At 40.0% G+C, this 27950-nt stretch overlaps 3 protein-coding genes across 3 annotated transcripts in view; all 3 read right to left on the reverse strand.

Moving 5' to 3' along the window:
- The window catches only part of saraf (store-operated calcium entry-associated regulatory factor), a 171979-nt gene that overhangs the window by 3983 nt on the left and 140046 nt on the right, over window positions 1-27950 (reverse strand). The window contains exon 2 of the mRNA XM_053341522.1: window positions 716-844. Coding sequence (XP_053197497.1) covers window positions 716-786 — 71 coding nt within the window. The 5' untranslated portion in view covers window positions 787-844. The remainder of the gene's footprint in view (window positions 1-715; window positions 845-27950) is intronic.
- On the reverse strand, window positions 2612-15490 carry galnt7 (UDP-N-acetyl-alpha-D-galactosamine: polypeptide N-acetylgalactosaminyltransferase 7). Its single transcript, XM_053341509.1, has 15 exons — window positions 15034-15490; window positions 13988-14099; window positions 13086-13410; window positions 10278-10444; window positions 9800-9930; window positions 9623-9702; window positions 8239-8421; window positions 7034-7151; window positions 6836-6958; window positions 6596-6711; window positions 5627-5729; window positions 5400-5498; window positions 5147-5275; window positions 4928-4958; window positions 2612-4132 (listed from the first exon to the last, which is right to left on the reverse strand). The coding sequence occupies exons 1-15, from the start codon at window positions 15154-15156 to the stop codon at window positions 4026-4028; spliced, it is 1947 nt and encodes a 648-aa protein (XP_053197484.1). The 5' UTR covers window positions 15157-15490; the 3' UTR covers window positions 2612-4025.
- On the reverse strand, window positions 15802-27887 carry asb5b (ankyrin repeat and SOCS box containing 5b). Its single transcript, XM_053341544.1, has 7 exons — window positions 27742-27887; window positions 23399-23478; window positions 19283-19390; window positions 18948-19101; window positions 18487-18621; window positions 16983-17174; window positions 15802-16853 (listed from the first exon to the last, which is right to left on the reverse strand). The coding sequence occupies exons 1-7, from the start codon at window positions 27860-27862 to the stop codon at window positions 16726-16728; spliced, it is 918 nt and encodes a 305-aa protein (XP_053197519.1). The 5' UTR covers window positions 27863-27887; the 3' UTR covers window positions 15802-16725.

A 27950-nucleotide genomic window follows, 5' to 3' on the forward strand; every position in this document is an offset into this window, starting at 1 on the left:
AATCTCTGGCTCTGCATTATAATGCAAAGTATCACATTACTTTTGAAGTGACAATAGACACATTTGGAACATGACACTGATACAGGCTGAATACAGTATAACATGTTTACCAGCCAATTTACCCAGCTTCTTCTTCTGCAACTACTGTCTGAATTTCTAGGATTTAAAGTGTTTCTACATTTTTACCATCATGGTCCTCGCTGCACCGCTCCAGCAGAGCTTTCCTCAGCCTATATAGGAAATGAGATAGAGCCATGGGGGCACACTGAGGCCCTACAGTCCATCTATTTCCAGTTACATGATATGGAAAGCCTATAATATCAATACACAATGATTACCATTTGTAATGAAATGGAATATTGTGATAAATTAAGAATGAAATGGAATAAAGGTGTCACTGTTGCAGACTTGAACTGCAGTTTACATATGATGTAATAATCTGTAACACTGGCTACTTATTGAAGCTAAAGTTCATGTTGTTTTTAGCAGCTCTGTGAACATTAAATGAAGCCTTAGCATTCAAATGAAGTTAACGTTATATGTATGTTTAAGTTATGTATTTCCGCCTCGTTTCCACACGCTTAATATCAGTTCAAAAAGCGGAAGTCTGTGAACGGAAGTTGTCTAGTTTCACTATTTAGCTAGCTAGTTGTAGCTGTATGTGTCACACTGAGCTTACCTCACATTTAAATGAGAACGTTATTGAAATAAAAACTTACCGTCAGTCCAACTCTTGATATGTCCCACAAATAGAAACTGCAAGGCGAATACAACAAAGCGCTTCATTTCCACGTAGTGACTTCCTGCAGACGCTGTGAACGTTGTTTATAATCTCTACTAAACTTATTCAACTCAACTAGAGACTCACTATTCACTATACACCCGCCTGATGACAGACAATAACAATATACTGTCACTTCCGTAATTACGTCATATGTTTTTTGTTTTTTTTTGTTAACCAAACCAATGGGGAAAGTGCACGACGAGCACCACGCTGTACGTAGTGTGTCCGATGTGTTGGACTTCCGCCTCCACAGTTGACAGGAAATCCGTGACATTTTTATTTATTTAGTTTTTGAACAAACATAAATGGAATAGTACAGTATTGAACATTTCTATTTAGGACACCAGGCAAGCATCAAAATACTTCCGTATAAAACACAGGAGGGGATACAGGTAAATAAAAAACAGCAAAAAAAACCCATAAAATTAGTAAATTAATAAATACATAATTAAAGGAGCAGCCCCAGGGTTTTCTCAAAGTTAAAGTTCCTCTATCAGGTCAAAGCATTCTTTCTTCGTTTATTTCAGTGGTGTAGAAGTTAATTTGTGTTTTCAGCAATCTTTTATTATGTAAAAATAATTTTCCAAGAATAATGTTTATATTGATTGATGATTCATGTGTAGCATCTTAAATAAGAATAACAAAAATCACATTTCCTTTTGTTAATTCAGAGGAAATGGTCAAATTGAGGAAATATTTAATAATGCAAATCTTCCCAAAAGGAACTAGCAAATGTATATTCATAACCTAAATATTCTATTGTTTAGATCAAATCAACATCTTAAGAAAAAAACCCTCAGTGGTAATCTATTGAGTGGTTGGTAAAATTAGAACATTTACTAGCTATTCGGCCTGTGAACAAAAAAGTTATTTTTGAACCTTGCCTACGAGCTACCTCTATGGAAAAGACAGGAAATCGGTGCTAAAAACCCAAAACAGGGACATCTGTGCAAAATTCTGTATTCCTTCTCGTATCAATTGAATATTTTATTGAAAGGAGCTTCACAGACTGCATTTTCATGGGAAATGTGCTGTTATTGACAAAGCAAATGTGAAATAAATACAAAAAGAACTGTGATTTTGCAGTACTCTAGTAAATATGGTGGAGGACAGAACTCCACAAGTTAGTGTTTCCCTTCCATTGTTATTCAATCAATCACATCTTTTCTCAGATTGAATTAACTTTTGTATGCAGATCTCAGCGCTCTGAGGATAAGAGGCTGCAATGTATCTTATATAAATTTGTTGCAATGAAAAATGTGAATGATGGTGAAGATTTTTTGGACTTGTCATAATCATATGACAATATAACATAAAACTGGAGGAGCAGTGTGGACTAGAGTGAAGGTGGTCCCACTCTGCCTCATCACAAAGTGCACAAACCCATTTCTCCCATTTCCGTAAAATGTAAAAAAAGAAAGAAAAAACAAGTTGTAGTAAAAATCTGGTCTTTAATTTCCTCAGTCACCCCACTGTTCAGCCCATATTAAATCTCTGTTATAAGTTAGATATTTACATCATTCAAGGCCCTTCACAAAATGCATCATGATCATCTTTAGAAAGAAATGTATTTACATTGTACAAAACATTGCATACATGATCATCCATACACCAAACCCCCCCATTCCCCTGAAAAAAAAAAAAAAAAGCAGTCACATTTTCTTTATTTGCCATTTCCCCAATACAAGCTGTGCATTTCTCACCAGTATAATTCTGCAGCACAATGCCCCCCCTCCCCCTTCTCGTCTCGTTTTCCAGAAAGAGTCAGGCAGTAACTAAATCACAGTCAACTGGTCAGCTACTCAATTTCTCATCAGGAGTGTCAGTAAGGCAGGCAGTTCCTAAGTGTTCAGTCAGTCAGATCAAGCTTTCCTTAACAAGTTCAAGTTCCTAAAGCATCTCAGTGTTTGTAAAGACGGATGGAGAGGAGAGGAGTTCAAACCAACAGAGTACCAGTTACTTTTACTTAGACCTCAGTACCTTTAACAGCATGCTGTAAGAGGAATGGAGCAGTTGGTTTCAGAGGTGGCACCATGTGAATATACCTTGAGATGGTTTAGGGAACTTACACTGCATGAAGCTTAATTTATTAGGAAAGCATTGCTTGATTTGTTTAAATCTTAGTTTTTCTTTATTATTATTGGCCAGGCCGTTTGAATACACCGTGCTAGATAGAATTCTGTGTATTCGTTAACCTAATTCATACTGCTAGATGACTGAATTAGCAACAACACTAGAGGCGGTCCTTTAATAGGAGCAGTGGTTGGAGTGCAAATGTTGAGAGAAAAAAACAAACAAAAAAAACAATTCTAAATGTCAGTGTCCCTTTAAGCCTGTTGAGCAGGTGCGCCTGGAGAAGCTTTAGTTACTTATGATTGGTCTGAGAGGACATATCTACTATTTGTTAGTATTTTAACTGCCCTACTAATGATGGCCTAAAACTCCAGGCACACACAGTTTGATCACAAAATGATTTTACCTGTTGATTGATAACATACAGAAAACATGAGCATGAACACGAGTCAATGACTTCAAAGAGTGCAGCCTTTCAGTCCAGCCTGAAGGCCATCACAACCTGTTTGTAGCAACACGCTGATTGGTTAAAGACACTGATGATGCAACTGAATCCTCCACCAATAAATAAAGGACTCTTTGGTAAGTGAGCTCATCAGATTAGCTAACAATTGATTGAAAATAGTCTAATAAGAGTTTGCGAAGTAGTAAGAGTGGATGTGATTAATTTTAGAAATCAATGGACTGATTTAGAAAAGACCTGAGAGCCCAAAAGAACAGATGGAGACACCATGTAAACACAACCACCATGAAGAACAAAGAAGGAACCTAACATGATTCCAATTCAGTGCTTGGTCTGAGGATCAGTAGCTTCAGCCTCCATACTAACCAGTTCTACTGGCATTCTGGACTGTCTATATGCCTATATCGTTTATTCTGACAAAGGCATATTTTGGCTAAAAGCAAACGGTTGGGGGGTAGAAGCTGTTTCCAGGTGATACTCAGCATCTTTATATTTGACCATTGTGACTCCATCATATTGGAGGTGCACTGACACTGACTGACTCACACCTACTGTAGAACATGGATTCTTTGAAGGACAGTATCAGCTTGATGTAACTTATGGATGTATTTCTCGGTGGGTCTTAATCAGTGTTTAAGTCCTCATCCAGTCACCGCGTCCCTTCTCTAAGCTCCCAGTGGTTTCTTTGTGCGAGTTGTCCGGTCTTCATACAGCCACTATGTTGTTCATCTCCCATCTCTGACTGGTTTTACTGGTGTCACAGTCTGATATGAACACTTTGTGGAGTAGGTCAGAGCGGTCCAGACATTTGCCTATTAGGAGAACACAGATGAGCGTTACTCACACATTAACATTTTGAATAAGGATCCCTTAAAACTGAGGTACTAAATAGTTGCCACCAGTAACCCACCCACAATAAACTGTAAATGGTTAACACTGGAAACTATATAACATATCATTCATTTGCAAAGAAAAGTATGATTCAAATATACCTTAAAGCAATAGTACAAATCCATGATTCAATTTAAAGGACACAATTTAAATCTCAATTTAAGCCTTTTTATTATCCAGCACTGACAGCTATGTTGAGACTATCTAATATTGATTAGTAAGGATCAACAGATTGTTGGTTTTATGCCCTGACAACTGTCATTTACATTTTTTAATTCTTCTTTAAAAATATATGCTACATGGTATCAAGTGTCAAATAACTGTATTTTATAAATGACTCACACTAAAGGCCATATGGTCCATTATTTAAACTGTAATAACTATAACTTATTTCACCAGTCAATTGGTAACAAAGTGTTAAACACAAAAACAAACAATAGCCACTAGATGGCAGTACTTTGCAACAAACGTTTGAGTTTAAAGTAATCATAGGTTTAAGTTGTGTTGTACGGAAGCGTATTGCTGCCACACCAGAAAAAAAAACAAAAAACAGATCAGCATCACGTTATAGTTTCTTGTTATAACATAAAACTTTTCATGTTATAATGTGATAAATTGGTCTCAGGCGGAGGTGGACCCGGTTAATCAGGTTGTGAACTGGCACTTGGCCTTTTGCAGTGAACCAGCATCACTGTGTTAAAAATACTGATATTTACCTGTTGGTACATGAGTGAACCGATGGAGATCCTGGATGGACAGAGGGGAAAACAAAGAGAAAAAGGTGAGCCCTGTTAATCTTGACTACAAGACATTTTATACTGGCACCAAAAGTTGACATGATATGCATTATTACATAAAAACTAACTAAGTAACTAAGTAACTAACTTCTATGTTCAATCTTTTTATTAAAAGTGATCCCTGAGTGTGTGTCTCACCTTGAAGTACTTCCACTCAGTGTGCTGGTTCTGGTCACAATGTGTGATGATGACAGTTGAGCTATCACCTCCTCTGGTCAGGCACTGGTCATACTGCATCAGCTGGTTGGCTTCATTGATCCGGAACAACTACACACATAGTTCACATTTTAAAAAAAGACAGTGGCAGACAGTAATACATCGCACCACTTGGCACCACAGCTGTTCTCTGGTAAACAACCAACCAGTCAGTCAGTAGTGTGAGTTTCATTACCTGGTTGCCCCCCATCCTATGGCATGGTCCGATTTCCACGTTGCCTCCATTGGTGTGTCCCATACTGTCAATACAATAACTTGTCTCAAAGCCCCTGATCTACACAAATACAGATAAGATACACACACACAAACACATCTGCCATGTTAATCTGAACCAGAAGATGTATGTATGTAAGCTTCAAGCTTTTAAGATCCAGTAATAGAACATGCAGTGTGTGTACTTACCTCTCCCCATTCCACATTTTTAGGAGGCAGAGGGTAATGTAGTGGAATGTCGTAAGCAATTTCCTCCATGAACCATTTGAAACTCTTGCATCGATGTTCCTCCCTGACAAACAATTGAGCAAACAACCCGAAACTATTAATTGACAGCCAGGGAACAGAACTGACTTCATCATTAGCCCTCAATCCTAAGAGAAAAGCAGCTATTTGGATTTTCAGTATTAACAGCCCTGAAACAGATAACAAGAAATTAGCTTGACATGGTTCAAAACATATATCAGATGGAGTACTTCACTTATAAAGTTAGGGGGAATCTGGAACTATTTGAAAAAAGATAGTCCAAGTGGTCAAGTTATTCTCTGTGACTGTCCCTCATTTTCTTTTCCATCAACATTTCTCTTCCTACTCCTCTATTTTTTGTTTTGTTTTGTTTCATTTCTGTATGTAACGTGTCCTTAGGTCTGTGAAAGGTGCTATATACATATTATTATTAGTATTCTATTATCATCATATGGTAAAAGAACAATGAATTGCTCTTTTATTACATTTTGAAATCTTCTTAGTTGCTTGCTGCTCTTGAGGAAGGTAGACCTATACAGCAAGCAGACTTTTAAATATGAAATAAAATCAAAGTTGAATTTATCTCTGTACTGTAAATATTGTTATTGATTTACTTGAACTAATTGCAACATCAATTCATTGTTAATATGTTGTATCACTGGGTGATATCTAATCACATGACAAAAAAATGTCACTTTAATGCTTATATTACATGCACAAAACACAATGGAATGATGAAAAAGTAAAAAAAAGGAATTTGTATTTGGGTTACTGCAGAAAAAGTTAATATAGTGACTGAAGCATTAATAAGGTGAGAAATTTGCCGATGTGTGAAAATGTCATTAAATTGAACAACAGGATTGTATTGACATCAATAGATTTTTAGAATTTCAAAGTATACATATTTGATACCTGAAGCGTTTGAGCTCACTGATGTCTCCGTAGGCGAGAGTGAGAGTTTCAGGACGACTGGCATAGAAGTAGTCCTTATATTCATCCCACCATACCTCCACCACACGCACATAGTTCTACACACACACACACACACACACACACACACACACACACAATGTCAATACCTGTAAAAAACAAGTTCAACAACACAAACTGGTTCAATTGCAGGTATGTGGAAGTGTGTGTATGCCATTCTACCTTAAGTGTGGGTGAGGATCCAACATGTGCAGGTGGAGGGTTGCCTTGCCATCCCTGAAGTCTGTAGATATGGCCGACACGAGAGCATGGTATAAAGAGCAGCTTTCCGCCACACTGCCAAATCTACAGAAACAAAATGATTAGTGGGTGACTTCATTCAGCCTCGAGAGTGAAAATGTACCAGTGACTGGATTCTACCTTATATGATATTTCAAAATTCTCTCCTCCCCATATCTGCAGTCCAGGATCATACAGACCCATCTCAAAGAAGAACTCTCTCTCTATAGCAAACAGACCTCCTGCCATGGCTGGAGACCTACAGGTAGAAAAAAACCCCCAAAAAACACACATATGCTCAGACATGTGTATCACTCTGTGGCTTCTTCACAAAATTTAATTTGTGCATCATCTATTCCTATCAGGGGCCAGTTTCATCAAAGCGATTTGCAAATGCTGCTTAAACACTGATTGCAAATAGTGCCACTGTCCAAGAATGGAGCTTTTTTTCCCCTTTTAGTTAAATGCGTTCAAATTAGCAAGAGGAAATTATCACATGATGCAAATATGGTGAAACAGGCCCCAGGTTTGGTTTTAAACAACTGTTCATTTCTCTCTCTTTACCTAAAGCATGATCAGTCAGTTACTTTAATAAGAAGTTGAAAGAAAAACACATAAAACCACACAGAGAATCAAAGTCTGAGCAAAAAAAAGAAAAGAGCTGAGAAATAAAGACAAAAGACAGCAAGACATGATGAATGAGAAAGGGAATTGGGGGAAGGTGGGGTGGTGATGGTGCCCCAGTCTGAACCCAACTCACACCAGAAGCTCCCCCCTTTGCAGAACTCGAAAAACTGCCTTAAAAAAAAAAAAAAAAAAAAAAAAAAAAAACACGAACTCATCACTCCCGCCGCTTTTAGATCAGGACCGAATAATTTGTGGGTTTGTTGGAATGAGCCCTTCTGACCCTAATTACTGCAGTTACACCAAAACCTTGAAAGACAAGAGTAGAAGACGTATGAGAGCAAAAAAAACACTAAAATTAAAAACAAGCAAGGCCCACAAGACAGTGGTAAAGCACCAGTTAAGTCCCATTAGAGGAAAGCTGGAAGTGCCATCAGTGGTAGCTAGATCTGGTTTAGTTGGTTAGTTGAAATACTGCTTACTTAATTACATGTAATGTTTGCCAAATGTAAATATCTTGTCACATGACATTAAACTTCAGCTGCACCCTGCTGTTCATATCTCTGGTTTAGAGTGGTTTCTGTAATTTCACTGCTTAAACTGCTATTAACATTTCTTCCTAAGTTAGCTGAGGCAGTAATAGTCTTAATCGTTCATATTTTCCAGGTTAGTTTGTCTTCTTGTGTTGACACTGTCCAGATTAGTCCACTTGTTTTCTGTACCTATATGGCTCAGTATGGGTTTTTCTGCGTTTTTTTTCTCTGTCTCCCAGTGGGACTCTCTTCCAGAGCATGCTCCAATCCCACGCTCCTCTAGCAAAGCCGTCCTCATCTCCTCCACCCTGGGGTTCGATGCTGTAGCTCTGGCCGTGGATGGAGTCGATCAGAGGCACCGTACACGCCGTTCTGACAGAGTTGGGGGGGTTGGGGAAAGGGTACGTGGGAGGGTTGGGGATTGTACATGGACACGGCATCGCCAAGTATGCATACGAAGACAATGGAGGGTTGGGGGTGTCGGAGACCAAGACAGAGTGAGACACAGTGAGGATAGGACAGGTGGGGGTGAAGGGGTGGGAGATGGAGACAAACAGAACAGGGGTGAATATTAGCATGCTGGTTGCGGTGTGTGTACCGGTAGGGCAGGGTGGTATATTTTCTGTTGGCCTTCTCTTTCTGGCTAAGAGGAACTCTCTTCCAGAGCAGACTCCAATCCCATGCTCCTCTAGCCAGGCCGTCCTCATCTCCACCCTGCTGAGGCTCCATAGTGTACTCATTACCATCTATATAGTCTATCAGAGGTACTGTACATACTGTCCTACACACACAAAAAAACACACACACACATACACTTTTGTCTGAGTTGGGCTGTAGGCTTTTGATGACTTGTTGAACACTACATTCTAAACTGATGGTCCAACGTCTCTACAAGCAAATATATTCAAATGTTTAAGTGTCTGTTTTAAATGCTGCAGAGGTGGAGAACACATTAAATAGGATCTAATCTCTCTAGTGTGTGTCTTGGCACCTGCAGCCGGAACCACCTTGCACAAACTATAATACAGCATCCTGCTGTCGGTCACACCCAGTGACAGTGTATTAACACACAGCTGAACAGGTATAATAATCAGAAACTGTGTGATTTACTGTGGAGTTTTGTCTTTAAACTTCTCACTGAAATGCAAAAGCAGACAAGAATGAACACAAACTATCAGTGAAACATGTGTGTAAACATCTGTACAATACAAACAACTTTCACTTCATAAGGATAGAAAAAAAATCTTAAGATTATATAAAAATTATGTCTTTGAAAGTTCAGCATAAAAAAGTTAGATCACAGCTCTGGACAGTTATGTACAGATATGAAAATACAACAGTGATTATGTGTAAAAACTCTAATGTGTGTGTGAGCCTTCATGCGTCAACAGTAGCTTTTTCAACATACTTTGTCCAACACAAAACAACAAATGTATATAAAGTATATACATTTGATCTAATTAACAGACTGTAATTGAGTTACAACCATTCGCCTTTATAAAGTCAATACTCACTGACAGCTGTTATCACATGTGTGTGTGTTGGAGTTTGTTGGTGTGTGTGTGTGTGTTACCTGTCCTCTGCAATAGGAGCAACCAGTGGAGCATACCAGTTGATTCCAACCTCACAATGAGCATCCAGATAGATCAGCACCTAGAAATCAAAAGCACACACAAACACATTGCATTTCACACCTGGTTTAAATTGACACAATAATAAGAGTGACAGTAACAGTAAGATCATGTGATACCTGTCCTTTGGTGGCCTTCTTGGCTCCTATGCTCCGCGCCTGGATCAGACCTTCTCTCTTTTCATTTCTGAAGAGTTTTACAAGACCGTTCCACTGCTTGATGTATTCCTCCAAACGCTCCTTCAGATGGACTACACACACACACACACACACTTGTCTTACAGAGATATAATAGCTCATTTGTAATAGAGCAACTGCTATTCTGTTATCAATAGAGTTTCTTACTAATTGTGTTACCTAGCAACACAGGATGTGAATGTCTTGTCCTGACAATATATTTCATTTTCCAAAGTGTGTTTCTAAAGTTTTCATCTTTGAACAGAATCTTAACCCACTGTCACACTTAACCCACTGTCACACTTAACCCACTGTCACACTTAACCGACTGCCCCCCCCCCCCCTAAAACATTTCCAAATTCACAACTGGGAGGGAGATGTATATTTAGGTCATTGCTGTATGTGAGAAAAGCAAACCCACCTTTGTTGCTGAAGTCATCTATCATGACGATCTCAGCCAGGTATTGCCTAGGAGTCCTCTTGATGACGCTGTGGACGGTTCTCATCAGTGTAGACCAGCCTTCATTGTGAAACACTATTATCACACTGGAGGTCAGCAGTCTATCATCATAATGCCAGTATTTACACCTAGAGAGGTGAGACAGTGTTCCAAGCACACATCAGTTATATATTCAGGCAGTAATGTTACAAGTTCCTATTGTGTTTGTAAAAATCATTAGAATCACATGGACTTGAATTACTTTGTGGCCTATATGAGAGTTTGTAGTTACAGCTGAATAAAAACAGTAAGTCTATAAGAAGTTTAAATTCTAAAGACTAAATCATATCATTATGATTACAAAAACATTATGTCATCTAAAGTTTTTAGACTTTGTTTACTACTAGTCAAAAGCTTTACAACACCTCAATTATTCACCTGAAATTAAAGCAGAAATTAATCTCTCCACAACTTAAATGAACACAGTTTAAGTCAAATTCTTATTTTGAACAGTTTAAGGAAAATTGAGGTCATTTTTTTTGGCTCAGTCATAATTAACTGTAGCTTTTGCTGCTGTTACAGTCTGCCCCATCTTCACTGAAAGACAACATGCAGAACGTTCAGAAAGGCAGGACAGACAATAATAGTAGCAAACGCTGAAGTGAATAACTTGGGTTTTAATGTAGATCATCTGAAAACACTTAGCAAAACTTGTCAAAAGTCCAAATTCTAAATTCCAGTTCAGTCACAGCAGTTCTCCACAACTTAACAAGCTACAGGCTGCTCCACATCAGCTTGTTAGGGTCATAGCCAAACTTCCTCAGCAAAGACATCTAGATCTGGCACATTTAGGCACTCACAAAATTGTGAAGAATACAGCTGCTGGTTACTTCACTATCTCATTCTTATCACAGAAAGAGATCACCGTAGCTCTGCAACAAGAGGTAGTTTAAAAGGTGCACTATGCAGAATTTGCCAGTTGGTGTTTGGAAACACAGCATCCAAAATGTTGGCCCCTCCTCTCCTCCTCAACTAACTAACAGATGGTTTCTTACACAGAACGATCAGATACCATTAAGAAAGGACAGGCACTTTCACAGAATACCTGGCAGGTGATTGGATGAACCATCTGTCTATCACCCTCTCACCTTGTAAACAAGCTAGATTGACCAGGTCACAATAGAATCCTCATTATAGGACTGTATTATGAGTGATCCTGACAACTAGTGGTTCAGACTCAAGTGCAAACAGAAAGTCTGACAAAGATGGATTCTTGCCTGATCATGTGATCTCACAAATCCAGCTGCCTCACAAGGTAACGGCTCAACCAGAGCCAACGAGAGAGTGAGAGAGCACAGCCATGGGCGAACGAGCTAGAGATTAAATGAAGAGAGCTAGTAGCACAGGTGAGAACAAAGACATGAATCGGCTCAATAAAATGTTCAATTTATGACGGTTTCACAGCGGTTAGTTGTAAAGCACTAATAAACACACCCACTCCTCCATACAACAGTAATCTCTGCTCTGTGTGTGTAGCTCAGCCCCACCCTCAGTCAAGCAGACACACAGACCAACCTCACACCCTGCACGCCACAAGTTGTGTTAATGCAATATTTTCCATCACTGACTGAATCTTTTTAAACAATGATGGGTTCATTTGGACAGATTACACTGAGGGTGATCCTCCATATCTTTATTAGTCACACCTCTGTCCAGTTGGTGGCAAGTGCTCATTGCTCATATTAACTAGCTATTATCTAGTCTAATGACAAAAGACTAAGAGGGTCTGATGCAGTGGAGGATACAAGCAACAGCTGATAATGAGTCCAGAGACAACTTGATGAATGTTTCAAGTGTGACAATGACGCTCAGTGAAGCTTCAAATAATGGAAAGTTCTGTGACATCATACTCATGCAGGCAGATGTACAAGAGGTGACTAAATCTAATTAAAAAAGATTCAGAGCATGAGGGCGTCATTGCTGACCTCGTAATGCATCATGCTATCAGGGTGCTGACAGTGTGTTCAAGAGCTACAGGCTGGATGCTTTAGTTGCTTTGTGCACATATAAAAAAAACATGGAAAAATGAATTAATAAAAACAAACTTCAGGATTTTTACAACCCTGTCCATCAAAATTACAATGAGAATTTCTGCTGCATGCTGTTATTGACGGGGGGGGGGGGGGGGTCTACACACCCAACATAATAGGAAAATACAGGTGGTGGCAGTGTCTTTATAGATACATACACAACCTACACTTCTAATCTTTTTCCTTAAAAAAAAAATAAATAAATAAAAAAAACTTTTAATTTTATTCCTTTTAGATTAAAGAGTTCCAAAAATCTATTGTTATATCTTGCTGTAGTTTTTTTGGTTCCAGCATCCTTGAAGCAGCAGTAGACTGAGAAGGATTTTAAACTTTTGGTAAAGAAGTGATTGATAGTCAAATCATAGGTCTGTTTAGTCTGTCCTCATGAGTTTGTTTTGATTGTTTGTATAACTCAGTATTATCTGTTTATTTTGTTACTGACTGTGTGTGTTTTAACTGGCCTTGTTAGTCTTGAACATCTGCCATATTACCCTCCTTCCCCTCCAGAGGGACCGTAATGGAAATAAGCTTTATTGTGTTCTTATCCTGGATCATTTAATTCTATGTCGGGACTGGGTGACACTCAATGTAGTTTTGTATATATTTTTATTTGGGGAGTTTGAGGATTCGATTTTAACTTATCCTTTAAATGACAGAAGGTGTTGTGTGGTGTAATGATGTTTTACAGAGCAGTACTCACTCCTCATGCCGGATATCACTGATGGATCTGTCCAGTGATATCATGTCGCTAGCCACCATATTGAAGCCAAACTCTTTGATGGAAGCCTGGACGGCATCTTTGTACTCCGGACCCAGGACAAAAGGCTTGGCTCCCTCTCCAGGACCAGCGGGGACCCCCTGAGGCTCAGGTTCCTTGGGCTCAAAGTTTCCCAGCATTCCTTTCTTCAGGACGGGGGAGTTGTAGTTGTGCGAGTTAGGTCTGAATGTCACATACTGCTGCTGGATCACCTGCTTTTGGTTGGGCTGCTGGTGCTGGTCAGGGTTGGGAGGATGATTGGGTCCACCTGGAGACGACAACCAGAGAGAGCAAAAGATGACAGCGATGAGACTAAACTTGGAACATACAAGCACTGATAAAGCTGGAGTTCCTTTTGGTCTTTCGCCATCTTTCACAGAGAAAACCAGCATGCAAAAATGTTTACTTTGAAGATAGGCTAGTCTATCTTTCTAATGAGGTCCTTAACTACTGGGTCTGCAACTGACAACTACTTTATAGTTTTTGAGTCAATATTTGGGAAAATTTCCTCTTTCTGAAGTCAAAAGACAACTGATTAGATACTTTTTAAATGTAATTACACCACTACACTAGTGGAATTTCCATAATATTGGCTTTATATAGTTAGTCATCATGGTAGAATATTGTCTGTCAAATGTCAGTTATATAAAGCATTCCTTAGACTAATTATATATTGTCCTCTACCTCTGTTGTGCTAACTCTCTGACAACTGCTTTTGATTAAGTGAGTGACAGCTTAACGGCACAACAAACCTGTTTAACTGTAGGTCACCTTAACACACCTAAACAGCTGGACCTGCTTTAACCACAGTCGTTAACGCTGTTTTTAAAAAAAGTGTGTCTTACCATGTTTGAGTCTGATGGAGTTGAGGTCAACCTCCACTCCCTCCACATGAGGCCAGGGCACCACTGGCTTAAAATGATCTGCTAGGTCTCCTTTGGGCAGCAAACTATCATCCTGTATGGGAGACACAACAACAGACAACAGATACAACACATCTGGTTCAGAGTAAGATAGCGACACATGTATCATCTGGTAAGATTATGTTCACGCTGACAAGAGAACTCTGCATGTCTTCACAGGGTTTTTAAAGCATATTAAAGGGGGATTCATAGTTAAGGAAATGTGAGGATTATCAGCACTGAAATATTTTTTGTTCACAAAGTCCTTGAGAGTATAGATGAAAAGGTTGATACATTCTATTACAGTATTTGCTCATCACAATGCAATTCATATTTTGATGCTAAATTGATTAGCTTCTACACACCATACAAAAGGAAAAAAAGAGACAACAATCTAATGAGAAAGTTGTAGATTTTTTTAATTGAATTGAATTGAATTGAATTGAATATGTTCAACATGCCTTTCGGACTAAGCAGCAACTTTGACGACATGTACTTGCTAATGAGTATTCACGACAGTTTCTGGTCGAGAAACCAAAGACTTTTAACAGAGACGACTGAACTTATAATATGTCAACTGTTAGCTAACCTACAATACAGTTCCGCCTTAGTTCCACCATGGCGATGACATATGCGGATGTGTATCCTGGAAGGAACGGCAGCGATTTGGGAATGCCATGTTAACATGTTACTCTAGTATTCAGCAAGAAAGGATGCAGCTGTACATCCAAATATGTCAGTGCACCAACTTGTATCAAGACAGTCACGGTTACCTGACAAGAACCCGATCTCCATGACAACCAATGCAATAAAGCTAGCCAAACAACTGAATGAAAGCGCATTCTCATGCTTCATATTATACGAGTGATGTTTTAACGGTATTCTGCTGTTATCAGTCGTCCACATGTACATTGAAAGTGATACGTGTAGCTGCTTCTGTTGGAACCTAAGTTACAGTTAACGTTAACTGCTCTGCTGTTACAACTCACCCGTTTTCCAGAGGGGTTCTCATCACTGGGTCTTGGCGACAGAGAAGACCAGAGAACCACTAAACCGAGAAACGTCCCAATGACAAGCAAACTCCGTAGAATAAACCCCACTTTCAGTCTCATCTTCACAGCTTTTCTCGATTAGCCAGGCTGCCAACAGCTAAGCTATGTTAGCTAACAGCTCAGCTACTAGCAATGGCTTCCCAACTGACAGGATAGTCAGGCTGCTAGCAATTAAGCTAGCTGCTGTTATTCCAAGTTTGAACAAGTCTGAAACTATCTCGACGACAGGCTGCGGTTCAACCAGGGATTTCCGCTAAAAATGACACTTAACGCTAGTATTTAATGTAGTTGGTGAAGCGTTCTCCTCTCCAGCTCTTATCCCTGTCTCTTTGTTAAGTTTGTCTCTATGATCTGCTGCAGCGGAGAGTGTAGCTTTGCCCACCTGAGCAGCGCAGCCAAGTGACAGCGGCGTTAAATAGCTAGCTACTAGGCTCCGTGCCGCCTCAAGAGGCAACAATGCTTGCTGATACATTGATGAGTCTGAAATGTCACATAAGTATTCCTTCCGTTTGAGTCCCTCCGTGTCTGTCATGGCTGATGTTCACTGAGTCACCTGCGATTAATATTATAGCAGATATGAATTGTCTGTCTGTTTAATCAATGTCATTCTTTTAAGTGGTGAGGATTAATTATGAGGGTTGTGGCTCAGGGAATATACACATAACAGAATATGAAATAATGAAGAATAAACAGGCAGTGTGTGGAGGTGGGAAAAATATATTAATATAAATAAGAATAAAGAAAAACAATAAATGGTTGTAGAGAGTTGTCCATGTCAATTCTGATGATACTTTCAACACAATGAGAATATTGCAGGATGAGCATTTGGACATTTGTTCAGTAAATTTTAGCACATCTTCAGAACTAATAGTCATCATTTAACACATAAGCATTAGACAAAAGGCTTTAGGAAAACATCACTTAACAATACATCAAACATCACAGTAAAATCATTTGTAGCTTATGGCAACACAGGCCTGGATGACTGAGAGTCTTCACAAAATGTGTTTTTAATCCTGCAGTCAACCACAATTTATCATTCATGCAATGATTCTCTTGATAAATTACCTTTTAAAAATGTTGACACAATACATAAACAGTGTAGAGGCTGAGGTGCATTCAGATAAACAGGTCACTAGCAAATCTAAAGTGTAACCCTCATTCATGCTCACTTCTGTGTCACTGGCTGCCTGCTGGAGAGATCACTGAGGTCACATCACAGATCATTTAATGGTATTCATATATACATATAGATACTTGAGGGACAATTTTTACAATGTAAATAATCTCCAATATTCACAAAATGAAGTTGATGAATGAGCTCTAAATTGAGATTAGTTGTCAATACCATATCATACAAGGAAAAGTATCATGTCCTATTAAATAAAACTTTAAAATAAAATTGTGGCAATTTTGGAACACAAAGGCAACATACCAGAGTAGTGAGTGCACCAGAGTAAATGTTCAGTATTGTTTGGTGTGATGATGTTGTAGTCAGACTCACCTATACAGTTTAAACCACAGTTATGATATGTTAACATGAAATGTGGTTAATAATTTCAAAGTTCAAGACATGGCATCTGTGTTTCAGTTGTTTTTCACTGTCATGCGGCAGGTGTGCCCGTTATCCTATGTGTGCTCCAGGTAGTGAGTAAGGCGGGAGGGGAGAGGGAGGAGGGGGAGAAGTTTTTCTCTGGATCGGCCAAGCAGATTCCTGATCTGTAGACGACACAACTGGGAGAGACTCCTCGGTGAAACTAGAGAGAGAGAGAGAGAGTGAGGGAGAGAGAGAGAGTGAGTTCCTCTTACTGTTATACAGCTCAGCTTGAATTTTAATTGCTTCTAAGCATCACTAGAATCGCTGCAGTAGAAGATAGTAGAAGTACCTTCAAATAACATTAGCAGCTGTTGTGTTTTTCCACCTGGAGGTGCGAGCTCCACAGGTCGTTGGTTGTTGTTGTCTCTGAGGTTAATGTCAGCTCCGTTGTCCAGTAACACTGACACCTGATCATCACTGTCCTGTCTGACAGCTGCATGGAGAGGGCTGTCATTTCCTCTGCCTATATTCACATTGGCTCCTACAGAAGAGAAGAGAGAAGAGAAGAGGTTTGACACCATGTTTTAGTACACTCTGTTTTAGAAGACCCATTTCCTTTTGTTTTGTTCCTCCTATTGAGCAGGATGCTCATTTTGGCCTGATCTATCAAATAATTAACCACAGAGACAAATCTTTGCAGCACTGAGCACTGAACCTCTAACACTTTTCCTACAACACAGAGGAGGATTTGGGTCTGTGTAAGATCTCACCAAGCCTACCTGTGTACTAATGCCAACTGGAAAATTGGAATTGGGACACACTGGGAAATGAAATATTGCCATTACAGTTGTGTTTGTTGAAGTGAAGTCCATGGAGAACTTTAAAATCAGGACTGTAAGTTACATTTATTACAGTCAAGTCTATTGACAGTTCAGAGAGAGTAGATCTGATGAGTTAATGCCACAGTGATATAAATAACATTGCTGATTACTGTTTTAAGTATGTTTTGCACAGGTAACCCCTGTGAATAAATGCATTGGACCAGTTTGGACCCAGAGTTTCACTGTGAACGTGCACTACACTACAGAGAAACGTGTAACATATCCTGTACAGAATTACTGATTGAAAATAGAATTGCACCTTTAGTTTAATGCTGTATTATGAAAATCTATAAACACTAACCTGGCTGTGAATACAAACATTACAGTGGAGAGTAACACAAGTTTTAGAATTCAGTTATGATGGCGATGCATTGAACATCCAGAGTTTCAGAGTTGAAACAGTCTGAATACTTCAAACAGGTTATTTCCTAGCAGAGTCCAGACACACTTGTAGAACTCTGAGGGAAGTCCATCAACTCCAGAGAAACAGCCACAGCTTAGTTGCTGGACTCCTGCAGACATCTCATCAAAGGAGATGATGGAAGCAAAACTGTCTGTGGTTCTGTCAGCAGAGGCTCTCTCCAGGACCATATTGACAGACCCAGAGTCACAGGCCACTGTAATAGTCTATGGCCAGTATTCTCATCTCTGATGGATCAGTTATAATGCTGTTATAAAGGCTGTGTTTGGAAGCTTGAGATGCATCAGGAAGTTGTACTCTCTCACTTAAAGAAGAGGGATGTTGGATCATCTGTGTCTTTGATGATGAAGATTTGAGCTCTAATTAGAGCCTAATCAGAAGAAAAAAGTCATATGGCGAAAGAGTATAATAACAAATGGTGTAATAGCATTATGTGCTATCTCTCAGTGCAGCTGGACAGCAAGACGCTATGTTATATTTTTTGTTATAAACATTTTACTTGGGAAATGTGTGTGTGTGTTCCTGTGTGCAGTAGAATCCAGCAGACACACCTCTGTGCAGCAGAATCTTTGAGCAGGCTGTGTGCCGGTGTAGACAGCTCACATAGAGAGGGGAGCCCAAATGGGATACTTCATAATCTGGATCTGCTCCATGAGACAGCAGGGACTCTACGCACTGGCTGTTACCTATTACACACACACACACACACACACACACACACACACACACACACACACACACACACACACACACACACACACACACACACACACACACACACACACACACACACACACACACACAAACACACACACACACAGTGATGAAACATTATCTTATACTGATACTACAACATGATCTCTTAGGTGTAGCTTTCCTCACTGATCTGATTTATCTTTTTATAATGCCATCATGCAAACATTACTCACTTCATACAAATGAACCAAAATCTGGTTACTTGAGATCCAAATACTTATATTCTGGACACTAAATTCCTGCTCCTTGTATTTACCTCTCTTGCAGGCTTCATGCAGAGCTGAGGGGAAGTGTGTGTATGGTGTGTTTGTATGTGCCCCATTCTGCAGCAAAAGATCCATACAACCAACACTCCCAGAGGAACAACAGTTGTACAGAGGAGTTATACCATCAATGGTAGCAGCGTTCACCTGTAAACACACAGACTGATTAGAGCAAAACTAACTAGTCTATATGAACCTGTATATCTACATATATGTAGCTATACATTCAAGTGACACTCAGAAGTGGTTTAATAATACTGCTATATAATGTGCCAGATGGTCGACACAGGAATTATATAATAATGCTGATGATAAGAAGAATATTTACATAAGCTCCAGCATGTATTAATGCTCTGACACAGGCAACATGTCCTGACAGGCAGGCTTCATGTAGAGGGGTCACATGGTCAATGGTGACAATGTTGGCGTGGTAGCCCTGAAAAGAAAAACACACATTAGATGAGAGGCACACTTTCTGATTTGAATGTATTTTGAGGAAATGATTGTTTATTGTTTCTGCTTATTTTACTGTAAAGGACTTTGGTACGCCACTGGCTGTTTTAAATGTGCTATATAAATAAACATAACATTGACATTGTAGTGTTGATAAGTTGGAATACTGTCACATTACCCAGAGTTCTCTCTTCGTGGCATGAATTCTGGTCTAGTATGAAAAAGAAATCTTGCCCAAGTTTATGTAATACTGGCTTTAATGTTCACCAATAAGAACAAGCAAACATTATCAGAGCACAAAGTTTTTATAGCCATGATATAGAATAGATTACAGAGAAGTATAATTTGGTCTTCTCTCACTCACAATACTGTGTCACTCAGGTAACACTTCACCATTGGTACAAAGATTGTAAGCTAGTGGTTACTTTTTAATACACAATAGCAAAATAGCTTTCGGTCTCATATTTAAAGGTTTACAAATGAAATTCAGAGTAATGTATGAGACATGAATATCTTAATGTCTTGCCTGTTCAAAATATAATAAAATTCTCACCTCTTCTAGCATTAATCAAAGGTGGAAACACCATCAACAGACACTTTTGAGAAACAGTTTTAATTAATTGCATTTGGCAACATGGAAAAACAATTTCAATCATGAGCAGTCATTCAGTTTAATAATAAGCACACTGACCAAGACAGTCCATAGGTTCATTTGACATGCTATCTCCTGAGCCATGTTAAAAGAGCCTCTAATGGCCTACTGCTGAGTGATGGAAACACATTAGTAAGTGCCTGTCTGATTCTGGCCATCTCAACATTTTTCATCTTTCTCCTTAAAATAACCTGTTGTGCCCTCTGCCCACTAGTCTCTCTCTCTCCCTGTGTGTGAGATTTCAGGGTTAGTGTCAGGTGTGTGGTTGCCATCAATAATCTAATCATCTGCTCACTACATAGACCAAGCTCAAACTCTCACATTCTCACCAGATTGTAGATGCAGTTCAGTTGTCAGTCTCTCTCCAGCCATTACTACTACCCGTTTTTCTCTATGGACCTTTGGCTGGACTCCTGCCTGTTGTCAATCCTGGACCAAGCCTCAATAAGTTCAGTGCTGACTCCAGTACAGGCTGACTCTAGTAACTCATATTTGGGAGTGGGTGCTCCATAAACATCAGGAGCACATGAACATACTGAGTGGCAATAGGTGAAGTATAGATGTGGTGCACTATTCATAGTGACTGTTTAGAGTTTTTCTGAAATAGTTCATTGTCCCTGTGTCAATAACTCCTTTAACTACCAACCCTTGCCAACCCTTTTTGGCTGTCATAGCAACCCATTTCTGTCAGCCCTCCAACCTGTTGAACAATATCTCCAACATCCTCTGGTCACCTATACATGACAACAATTCAAGCCCATCCAAAGAGCTGTCATTGCAACAATGATTCTGCAGCTCCTCTCTCCATTAAAGGATGTAAACACTCCTCACTATGGGAGTCTTACTGTGGAACGTTCCTATCAGAAGGTTGATCCTGGTCTCTGTCAACCCAGGCATCTTCATCAAGTTCTGCTTTAACATAGCCGGCCACTTTTCCCCAACTGACCTTAGTGATCTGCAATAAATAATGATGAGAGACACTAATAGCCCCTTATCTTTAACCTCATTCACTACCTAATCCATGCAGTTCATGTTTTGGGCAGGACCCCAACTCAGTCCAAGCCTGATATTTGTCCTGTTTGTCACTTGAGTTGCCGTCTCCAAATGCAGCTTGGTTACCCAGCCTCAGTACTTGGTATCAGCAGATGCAGTCAATGCTAATACAAAGGCAAAGTCAATATATTAACATCCAGAGCAGTTTACCAACCAGAGTAGACAACCAGCTGTCCTCAGTGAAAACACAAGTGTACTGTCAATGCCACTTGATAATGTTTAGGTTTACCTATGACCCCAGGAGCTCAGTTGTCGGGGGCTTTTATGCCCTTGATAGAGGGTCTCCCATGGCAAACAGGTCCGGAGGGAGGGGCCAGACAAAGGGTAGCTCAAAGAGACCTCTTATGATGAACACAATAAATGGTCTCATGTTACTCGTGCCCGAACGTGGGTCACTGGGGCCCCCCCCTGGAGCCAGGCCTGGTGGTGGGGCTCGGCAGCGAGCGCCCGGTGGCTGGGCCTTCACCCATGGGGTCCGGCCAGGCACAGCCCGAAGAGGTGACATGGGACCCCCTTCCCGTGGGCTTACCAGCAGGGGCCAAAGGGGTCGGGTGCGCTGTGAGCTGGGTGGCAGCCGAAGGCGGGGACCTTGGCGGTCCGACCCTCGGCTGCAGAAGCTAGCTCTAGAGCTCTGGTGGGAGAGGAGCCTGAGCTGGTGCGCGAGGTTGAGAAGTTCCGGCTAGATATAGTCGGCCTCGCCTCGACACATAGCAAGGGCTCTGGAACCAGTCTTCTCGAGAGGGGTTGGACTCTCTTCCACTCTGGAGTTGCCAATAGTGAGAGGTGCCGGGCAGGGGTGGCAATACTTATTGCCCCCCGGCTTGGTGCCTGTATGTTGGAGTCCACCCCGGTAGACGAGAGGGTAGCCTCCCTCCGCTTTCGGGTGGGGGGATGGATCCTGACTGTTGTTTGTGCCTATGGTCCAAACAGCAGCTCAGAGTATCCACCCTTCTTGGACTCCTTGGAGGGAGTACTGGAAAGTACTCCCTCTGGGGATTCCCTCGTTCTGCTGGGGGACTTCAACGCTTATGTTGGCAGCGACAGTGAGACCTGGACAACTGAGCTCCTGGGGTCATAGGCAAACTGATCATTTGCTAATCTGTACATAACATATAGCAAAATTACTTCTATATGCTGTGTGAAACTTTTCTCTCCTCCTTCTGGTAGTGAGAGTAAATAGAAGTTACCTGGGTGTAACAACAGTGGATACATTGTTTTGAGTGTCACAGCCCCCATTAAATGACTTGTTTCACTGTCAGAATTGGATCCATGCAGCCCAATAACAGCCTAACCCTAACCCTAACCCTACCACCAGAGCAGTGATGAGGGTGGTGCTGTCCAGTTTTACTACACTAGCCAATCAGCAGCAATGTAACAAAAAACATAGATGAAGACCTTAACTAATGAAGTGTTGAGCTGAAGCAGACAGCAAGTGGCCCCTATATGCCTCTACATTGCTTTACTTTCAGTAAAAAGATCTCTCAATCTTTGCCATCCACTCTAAAGGTCTGTTCAGATGTTGGATCCTTTGCCTTCATAAATTGATTATTTATCATGGAGACATGCGACAAGGGCACTCAAAACAAGAGCAATGCTGTCATGGCGTACATTCACTGTGATCCATCTGTCTTTTTGGACGTGTCCACAGCACACCCAGTTTTTTGAAATGCAGCAAGTGCAAACCATGTCATGTGACCGTGCAAGCAAACATAAAGAGGACATTGATACACAAATCAAATACATACAGTGCACATTGCAACCAGTACAATTGTTTCAGTGCTGTAAATGATGTGCTTCAAAAGCTTATTTAGGCTATGAATTATATTTTCACAATAGTATGCCATCTTGTTCATTTGTGAAGCAATAGGAAAGTTATGTATTTTTCTTATTTACTGTTAAATATTGATTTGGGCATGGAACATGTGCCACGACGATGTTGACATTCCTATTGGCTGCTTGCTGTTACTTTCCTGTACACTCATAGTTTTGGGTAACTGAACAAAAAAGCCTGTATCTAATCCCACAAGCAGTAGTGAGCAGATTGGGTTTTGAATTATACTGCCACCCTGTGGTGCAAACAAACTATAGTTTAGTGTGTCTCTGGCCTGTCTACTGCTACACATAAACACACTATAAACACACACACCTTTTGGACCCCACATTTCTAAAATGACTCCCTGTTCACGTGCAATGTTGTCAACTGTGTACTCAACATTAAGAATGTAAAATAATGCTATACACATTCATAATCGAAGTGACATCCTTTTCTCTGTGTGTAGTTATTACCTGGGCCAGCAGAGTGCGCAGTGCCAGCAATCGACCCTGAGAAGCTGCTTCATGAAGAGGGGAGCGATCTGCCCACGACCCTGGAACAACACACAGAGAGACACTGAGTCAACTGTCTGATGTTGGACATTGAATAGTAAACATCTACAACACAAAATGCTTTGTTTTGGTGTACATATCCAGAAATGATCCTTTTCATCTGACACAGAACCTTTTCCTTGCAGTCATGATTTCCAGGATAGTGACATACCACCTATGAAGGCAAGCGCTCCAGGTTCAGTTGTACCAAGTACATCATTTCTTTACTGATTTTCACAACATATGATTGCAATAGCTTCACGTTTCAGAAATATGGTTCACCATTTTATTTTCTGCTAGAACTGTATCATAAATATTTAGACATGTAGGTGAATGTCAGTCACATTAAACGTGGATCACAAAGATCTAGTTTTTAGTGCTGAAATTATTAGTCAACAACTTGTTCGAGTCAATTCACTGCTTATGATTTATTAAGCAAACACACTGATTACTGTCTATTTGTTAAAAGCAACAAAACAAATTATATGAACGTGTCAACTGCTTGGACTATTGGCCTTTTCTGACACTGTAGCAGACAGCTGTGGACACAGTGAGTGACATCAGTGAGCAGCAGCAATTTGCAGGTGGTTTTAATTTTCCACCAGGATTTTATTTATCTATAAGCAAAAAGAACATGACTTAAGGCCTAAAACAAGAAGCTGAAGCAGGATGTCAGCGCTGCTCCTTGTGGTTATATTTTGGTCTCAACAGCTGTGGCAGCAGTAGCTACAGTACACTTCAGTCTACACCACATAAACACATAACATACCCATATCTCCGTCTCCCCATGGTCCATCCAACCACTGGTAGATATAAGACATTTTAAATGAAAGCAGGAGTGAAAAGCCGTCCACACCTCTTGCTTGTCCTTATGTTGAGTCTGTTAAACTGGAAGATCATGTTACTAGCTAGCCACACTGAACACTGACAACAGACTGCAACTGAAACTAAAAATAACCACTAACTTGCTTACTAGCTAAGTGAGTAACTAGCTGTTTAGATGCCTGGCTGCTTGTATCACAGCTAGAACTAACTGATGGAACTAATCTGCTTAACCAGCATGCCCACAGTGTTGCTCAATGCCCATCGCCTCGGCTATTGAACCTCATTCTGCCGTCACATATTACAATGACCAATGAGGTCATTTCTGTCCCTGGCCTCCTCTGGGTGGAACACTGCAGGAGCCATTTTGAAAAGGTCATCAGCAACAGCATCAACAGAGACGGCCATTTCTACTCCTCCTTTATTTGGCACATTAACTGCCTGTCTCAATATTATCCCCTTTATCTTTGTGACACTTTCAATCATTTCTAGTATTTTCTTCCCTTTATACATTTGTCTTCATGACCTGTTAATTTCCCTCTATTTTCTATGATTGTTTACACAAGATTGCATGTTCTAACTTTATTGCAGGACCAGTATAGTATTATCATTATTATTATCATTATTAGGCAATATTATAAGTGTCACGACAGCTCTGCCATTGTTAGACTATCAAGTCATGATTTGTAAAGATCAACAGATCATTGGATTTTTGCCCTGACAACATTCATCCATTTTCACATTCTGCTTTAAAAAGAAAGCTTACATGGTACCAAGTGTGATAAAATCACCATATTTTTGGGAAGATGTAAGACCATGTGCTTTTAATCATCTATTTGAAATGTAATAATAATAACGAGTCAATTGGGAACCTGTTAAACAGTCTCCTCACCAGAAAAAAGCCAAAGCCTGCTGTAGATAGTGTTAATCATCCAGCTCGGAGGATAGCTTGTTTTGGTAAAAATAATGTTGTAGCCCATTGCCTACCTTACTAAGGTAGGACTTTGTGTTTTAATAATGTTTCATAGTCTACAAACTCTAGCCTTTCTGTCAATGACTCATGCATTGTGTACAGAACTCACAGGAGGATTCAGTTCTGATGTTTGTCCGTCATCTCTGACTCCAGCAGTGGCTATAGTGCTATAGTGTCATCTTTGAAATGTTGGTGTTACGTGCTGTAGTGTGTGTGTGTGTGTGTGTGTGTGTGTGTGTGTGTGTGTGTGTGTGTGGTGTTACTCATAGACTACCTTGGTTTAAGTGATTTAAGTCTTTTTTACTTTCTTTTACTTACATGTCAATTATTAACATGATCAGCCTCTTTTAGTGATGCTTGTTTTCTGTTACTGATTGTGATTGAATTGTAAGTACAGTTCTTTCTCCTTCATTTGTAAATAAATGAATACATTGGCATTGTACTTATATTTCAGTTTTCTCTCAGGTTGTTTTTTATTGTTACTCGCCCCTAAACAATCTTGGGGTCATAACAATTTAAAAATATCCCGAACTCACATCGGAGCTGTGCAAGTAGTAAGTGACACATCTATTCTTGTAGATACAAAAAAATGTAGTGCAGAAGTGACCAATACATGTTTGAGGTATAGAAACAGTGTCACAATTAGTTTGTCCACAAGAGGGCACTTTTAACCTGTAAGATCTTTCAATCAATACATATGGTGACCATAATAAGGGTATCAGTCCTGTGTCACTGTACCTGTTACCACTCAGTGGCTCTCTCTCCCGCTCACTCCTTGTGTGTGTGATTGTGTCAGTGGAGAAACCTCTACTTATACTCAGCACTGCAACATCCACACTGCTGCATTGTAACGTCTGCACTGGTCAGTTGACTCTTTAAACCATTTGTACAGAGCACATTACAGAGAAGCCCAATTCTGTCAATGAGTGGTCCGTTTATCTCCATCCATTCAGAAACATACTTCAGGAATATATATGGCGCTTTATGCCTTTATTTGAGTCATATATAACCAGGATAGTCACCTTGGTATAAACTATAAAATCTGAGATGGTGAACAAATTGTATTTTCCTGTGTGTTGGCATAATGTTGACGTCTGAATAACAAACAGATCCCCTATTAGCGTTTTCTCACTCCCACTGAAACCTCTTTCTGTGTCCCACCCGCACACCTTTTCTCTCTGCCACTTCAAGTCTCGCTGTTCATCAATAATTTGTGCATGGTCAGGACATGAGAGCTGTAAGCCTCCACAGCAGTGATGGATGCTGTGGTCCTATACAGGCACCCTTAAAAAAAGAGCAATGTAATATCAACTGTATGTATTTCACTGCATTGTCTTCATTTCTGCCCAGTAAATATTTGATGTTGATATTTCCAGTACACATATGACTAAAAAGCAGTAGCTACATTTAAGTGAATATTAAAGGGTCTTATCTACTCCTTTGCTTTGCTGCTGTTGATGCAGCTAAAAACACTGTGCCTGTCCTGAGCAGGCAAATGCGTATTGGTATTTGGTTTGAGCAATGGGCATTTGGGAGGGTCTTTTTGTAGTATACCAATAAGAACAAGAACATGCATGAAGTCCTCAGTTTCACAACATTAGGAAATGGGACATTGTTTGTTTTATTATGTAATGAATGATATACGCTCTATGGAGGAGTCAAACATATTAATAGATTAGTTTGCAATCACATACTAGCCCACATACACATACAGTATGAGTAATGAAAATATCAACAGAAAACTTAATGGGGATGAAATTAATAAGAATCTGAAATTTGGATTTAGAGGGTAAAAAACATGCTATTATCTACTTCATTTTCTCCTGTTATTTCTGAGACCTACTGTGAATGATAATATTCACATCATCTAGTAGACTACTCCTTTTTATTACCTCCACTAGTACAAGCTGTTTATTCAATATTTTTCTATTTGTTGCCAATTTTCTCTTTTTTTTAGTACAGCCTGTTGAGACTATTTTTTAAAGGGTGCCTGCATTTATATATCCTTCAATCTAGGCTTTAATATATTTATCAGATCATTTACTTAACTGACAGTCCCAAAACTGTGATGCAAAAATACTCCATTAATATAAAAAGCCCAGTATGAAAAATCATCCTGCTTAAGTGGGCCTACTTTAAAAAGCCAAAAGCCACTGGTTTCATCTTTAACCGTGTGTTGTAGCCTATTTTAACATTTTTTAATATTGTGTAAAATATGTTCATCTGAAAAGCAGCCTAATTAGTCATTTAAACTGTCAATTAAATTGAGTGGAATAGAAAGAACAACATTTCCCTCTTAATTTCTCGGGGTGAAAGTACAAAGTTGCATAAAATTGAAATAATAGGCAAAGTAAAACTATTTCACAATCGTTGCTACCAACAGTAAGTGTACACATAAATACAGCCCACTTCATTACTTATGCAAATCAACAGTCAGCGCTCTTATCAGTCACAGTAAAGGTGTACCGACCTTGGCTAGTCAGAATGCCCCAGCAGGCCCTCTTCCTTTCCGGAGCATGTTCAGTTTGCGGGCCGGGCTCAGCGCCTCTTTTCCGGGACACCTCCGCAGCTACAGACGGAGCCTCTGCCATGTTCCCACGGCTGGACCTCACGCGCTTACCGCTCAAACACTGCACCAGCTGAGCGAGAGCCAGCTGACAGGAGAGCCAGTGGGGAGGG

Source organism: Scomber japonicus, chromosome 2 (genome assembly GCF_027409825.1).
Source record: "Scomber japonicus isolate fScoJap1 chromosome 2, fScoJap1.pri, whole genome shotgun sequence".
Classification (NCBI taxonomy): Eukaryota; Metazoa; Chordata; class Actinopteri; order Scombriformes; family Scombridae; genus Scomber; species Scomber japonicus.

Excerpts from the sequence above, each read along its gene's own strand:
- galnt7 (XM_053341509.1), bottom strand. The coding sequence starts at position 15,156 with ATGAGACTGAAAGTGGGGTTTATTCTACGGAGTTTGCTTGTCATTGGG. Across the intron at positions 10,445-13,085 it reads AGTGATATCCGGCATGAGGA|GTGTAAATACTGGCATTATG; the intron begins GTGAGTACTGCT and ends TCACCTCTCTAG. Across the intron at positions 7,152-8,238 it reads ACCCATACTGAGCCATATAG|GTCTCCAGCCATGGCAGGAG; the intron begins GTACAGAAAACA and ends TTCTACCTGTAG.
- asb5b (XM_053341544.1), bottom strand. The coding sequence starts at position 27,862 with ATGGCAGAGGCTCCGTCTGTAGCTGCGGAGGTGTCCCGGAAAAGAGGC. Across the intron at positions 23,479-27,741 it reads GGGCATTCTGACTAGCCAAG|GGTCGTGGGCAGATCGCTCC; the intron begins GTCGGTACACCT and ends GTGTTGTTCCAG. Across the intron at positions 19,102-19,282 it reads TAATACATGCTGGAGCTTAT|GTGAACGCTGCTACCATTGA; the intron begins GTAAATATTCTT and ends GTGTGTTTACAG.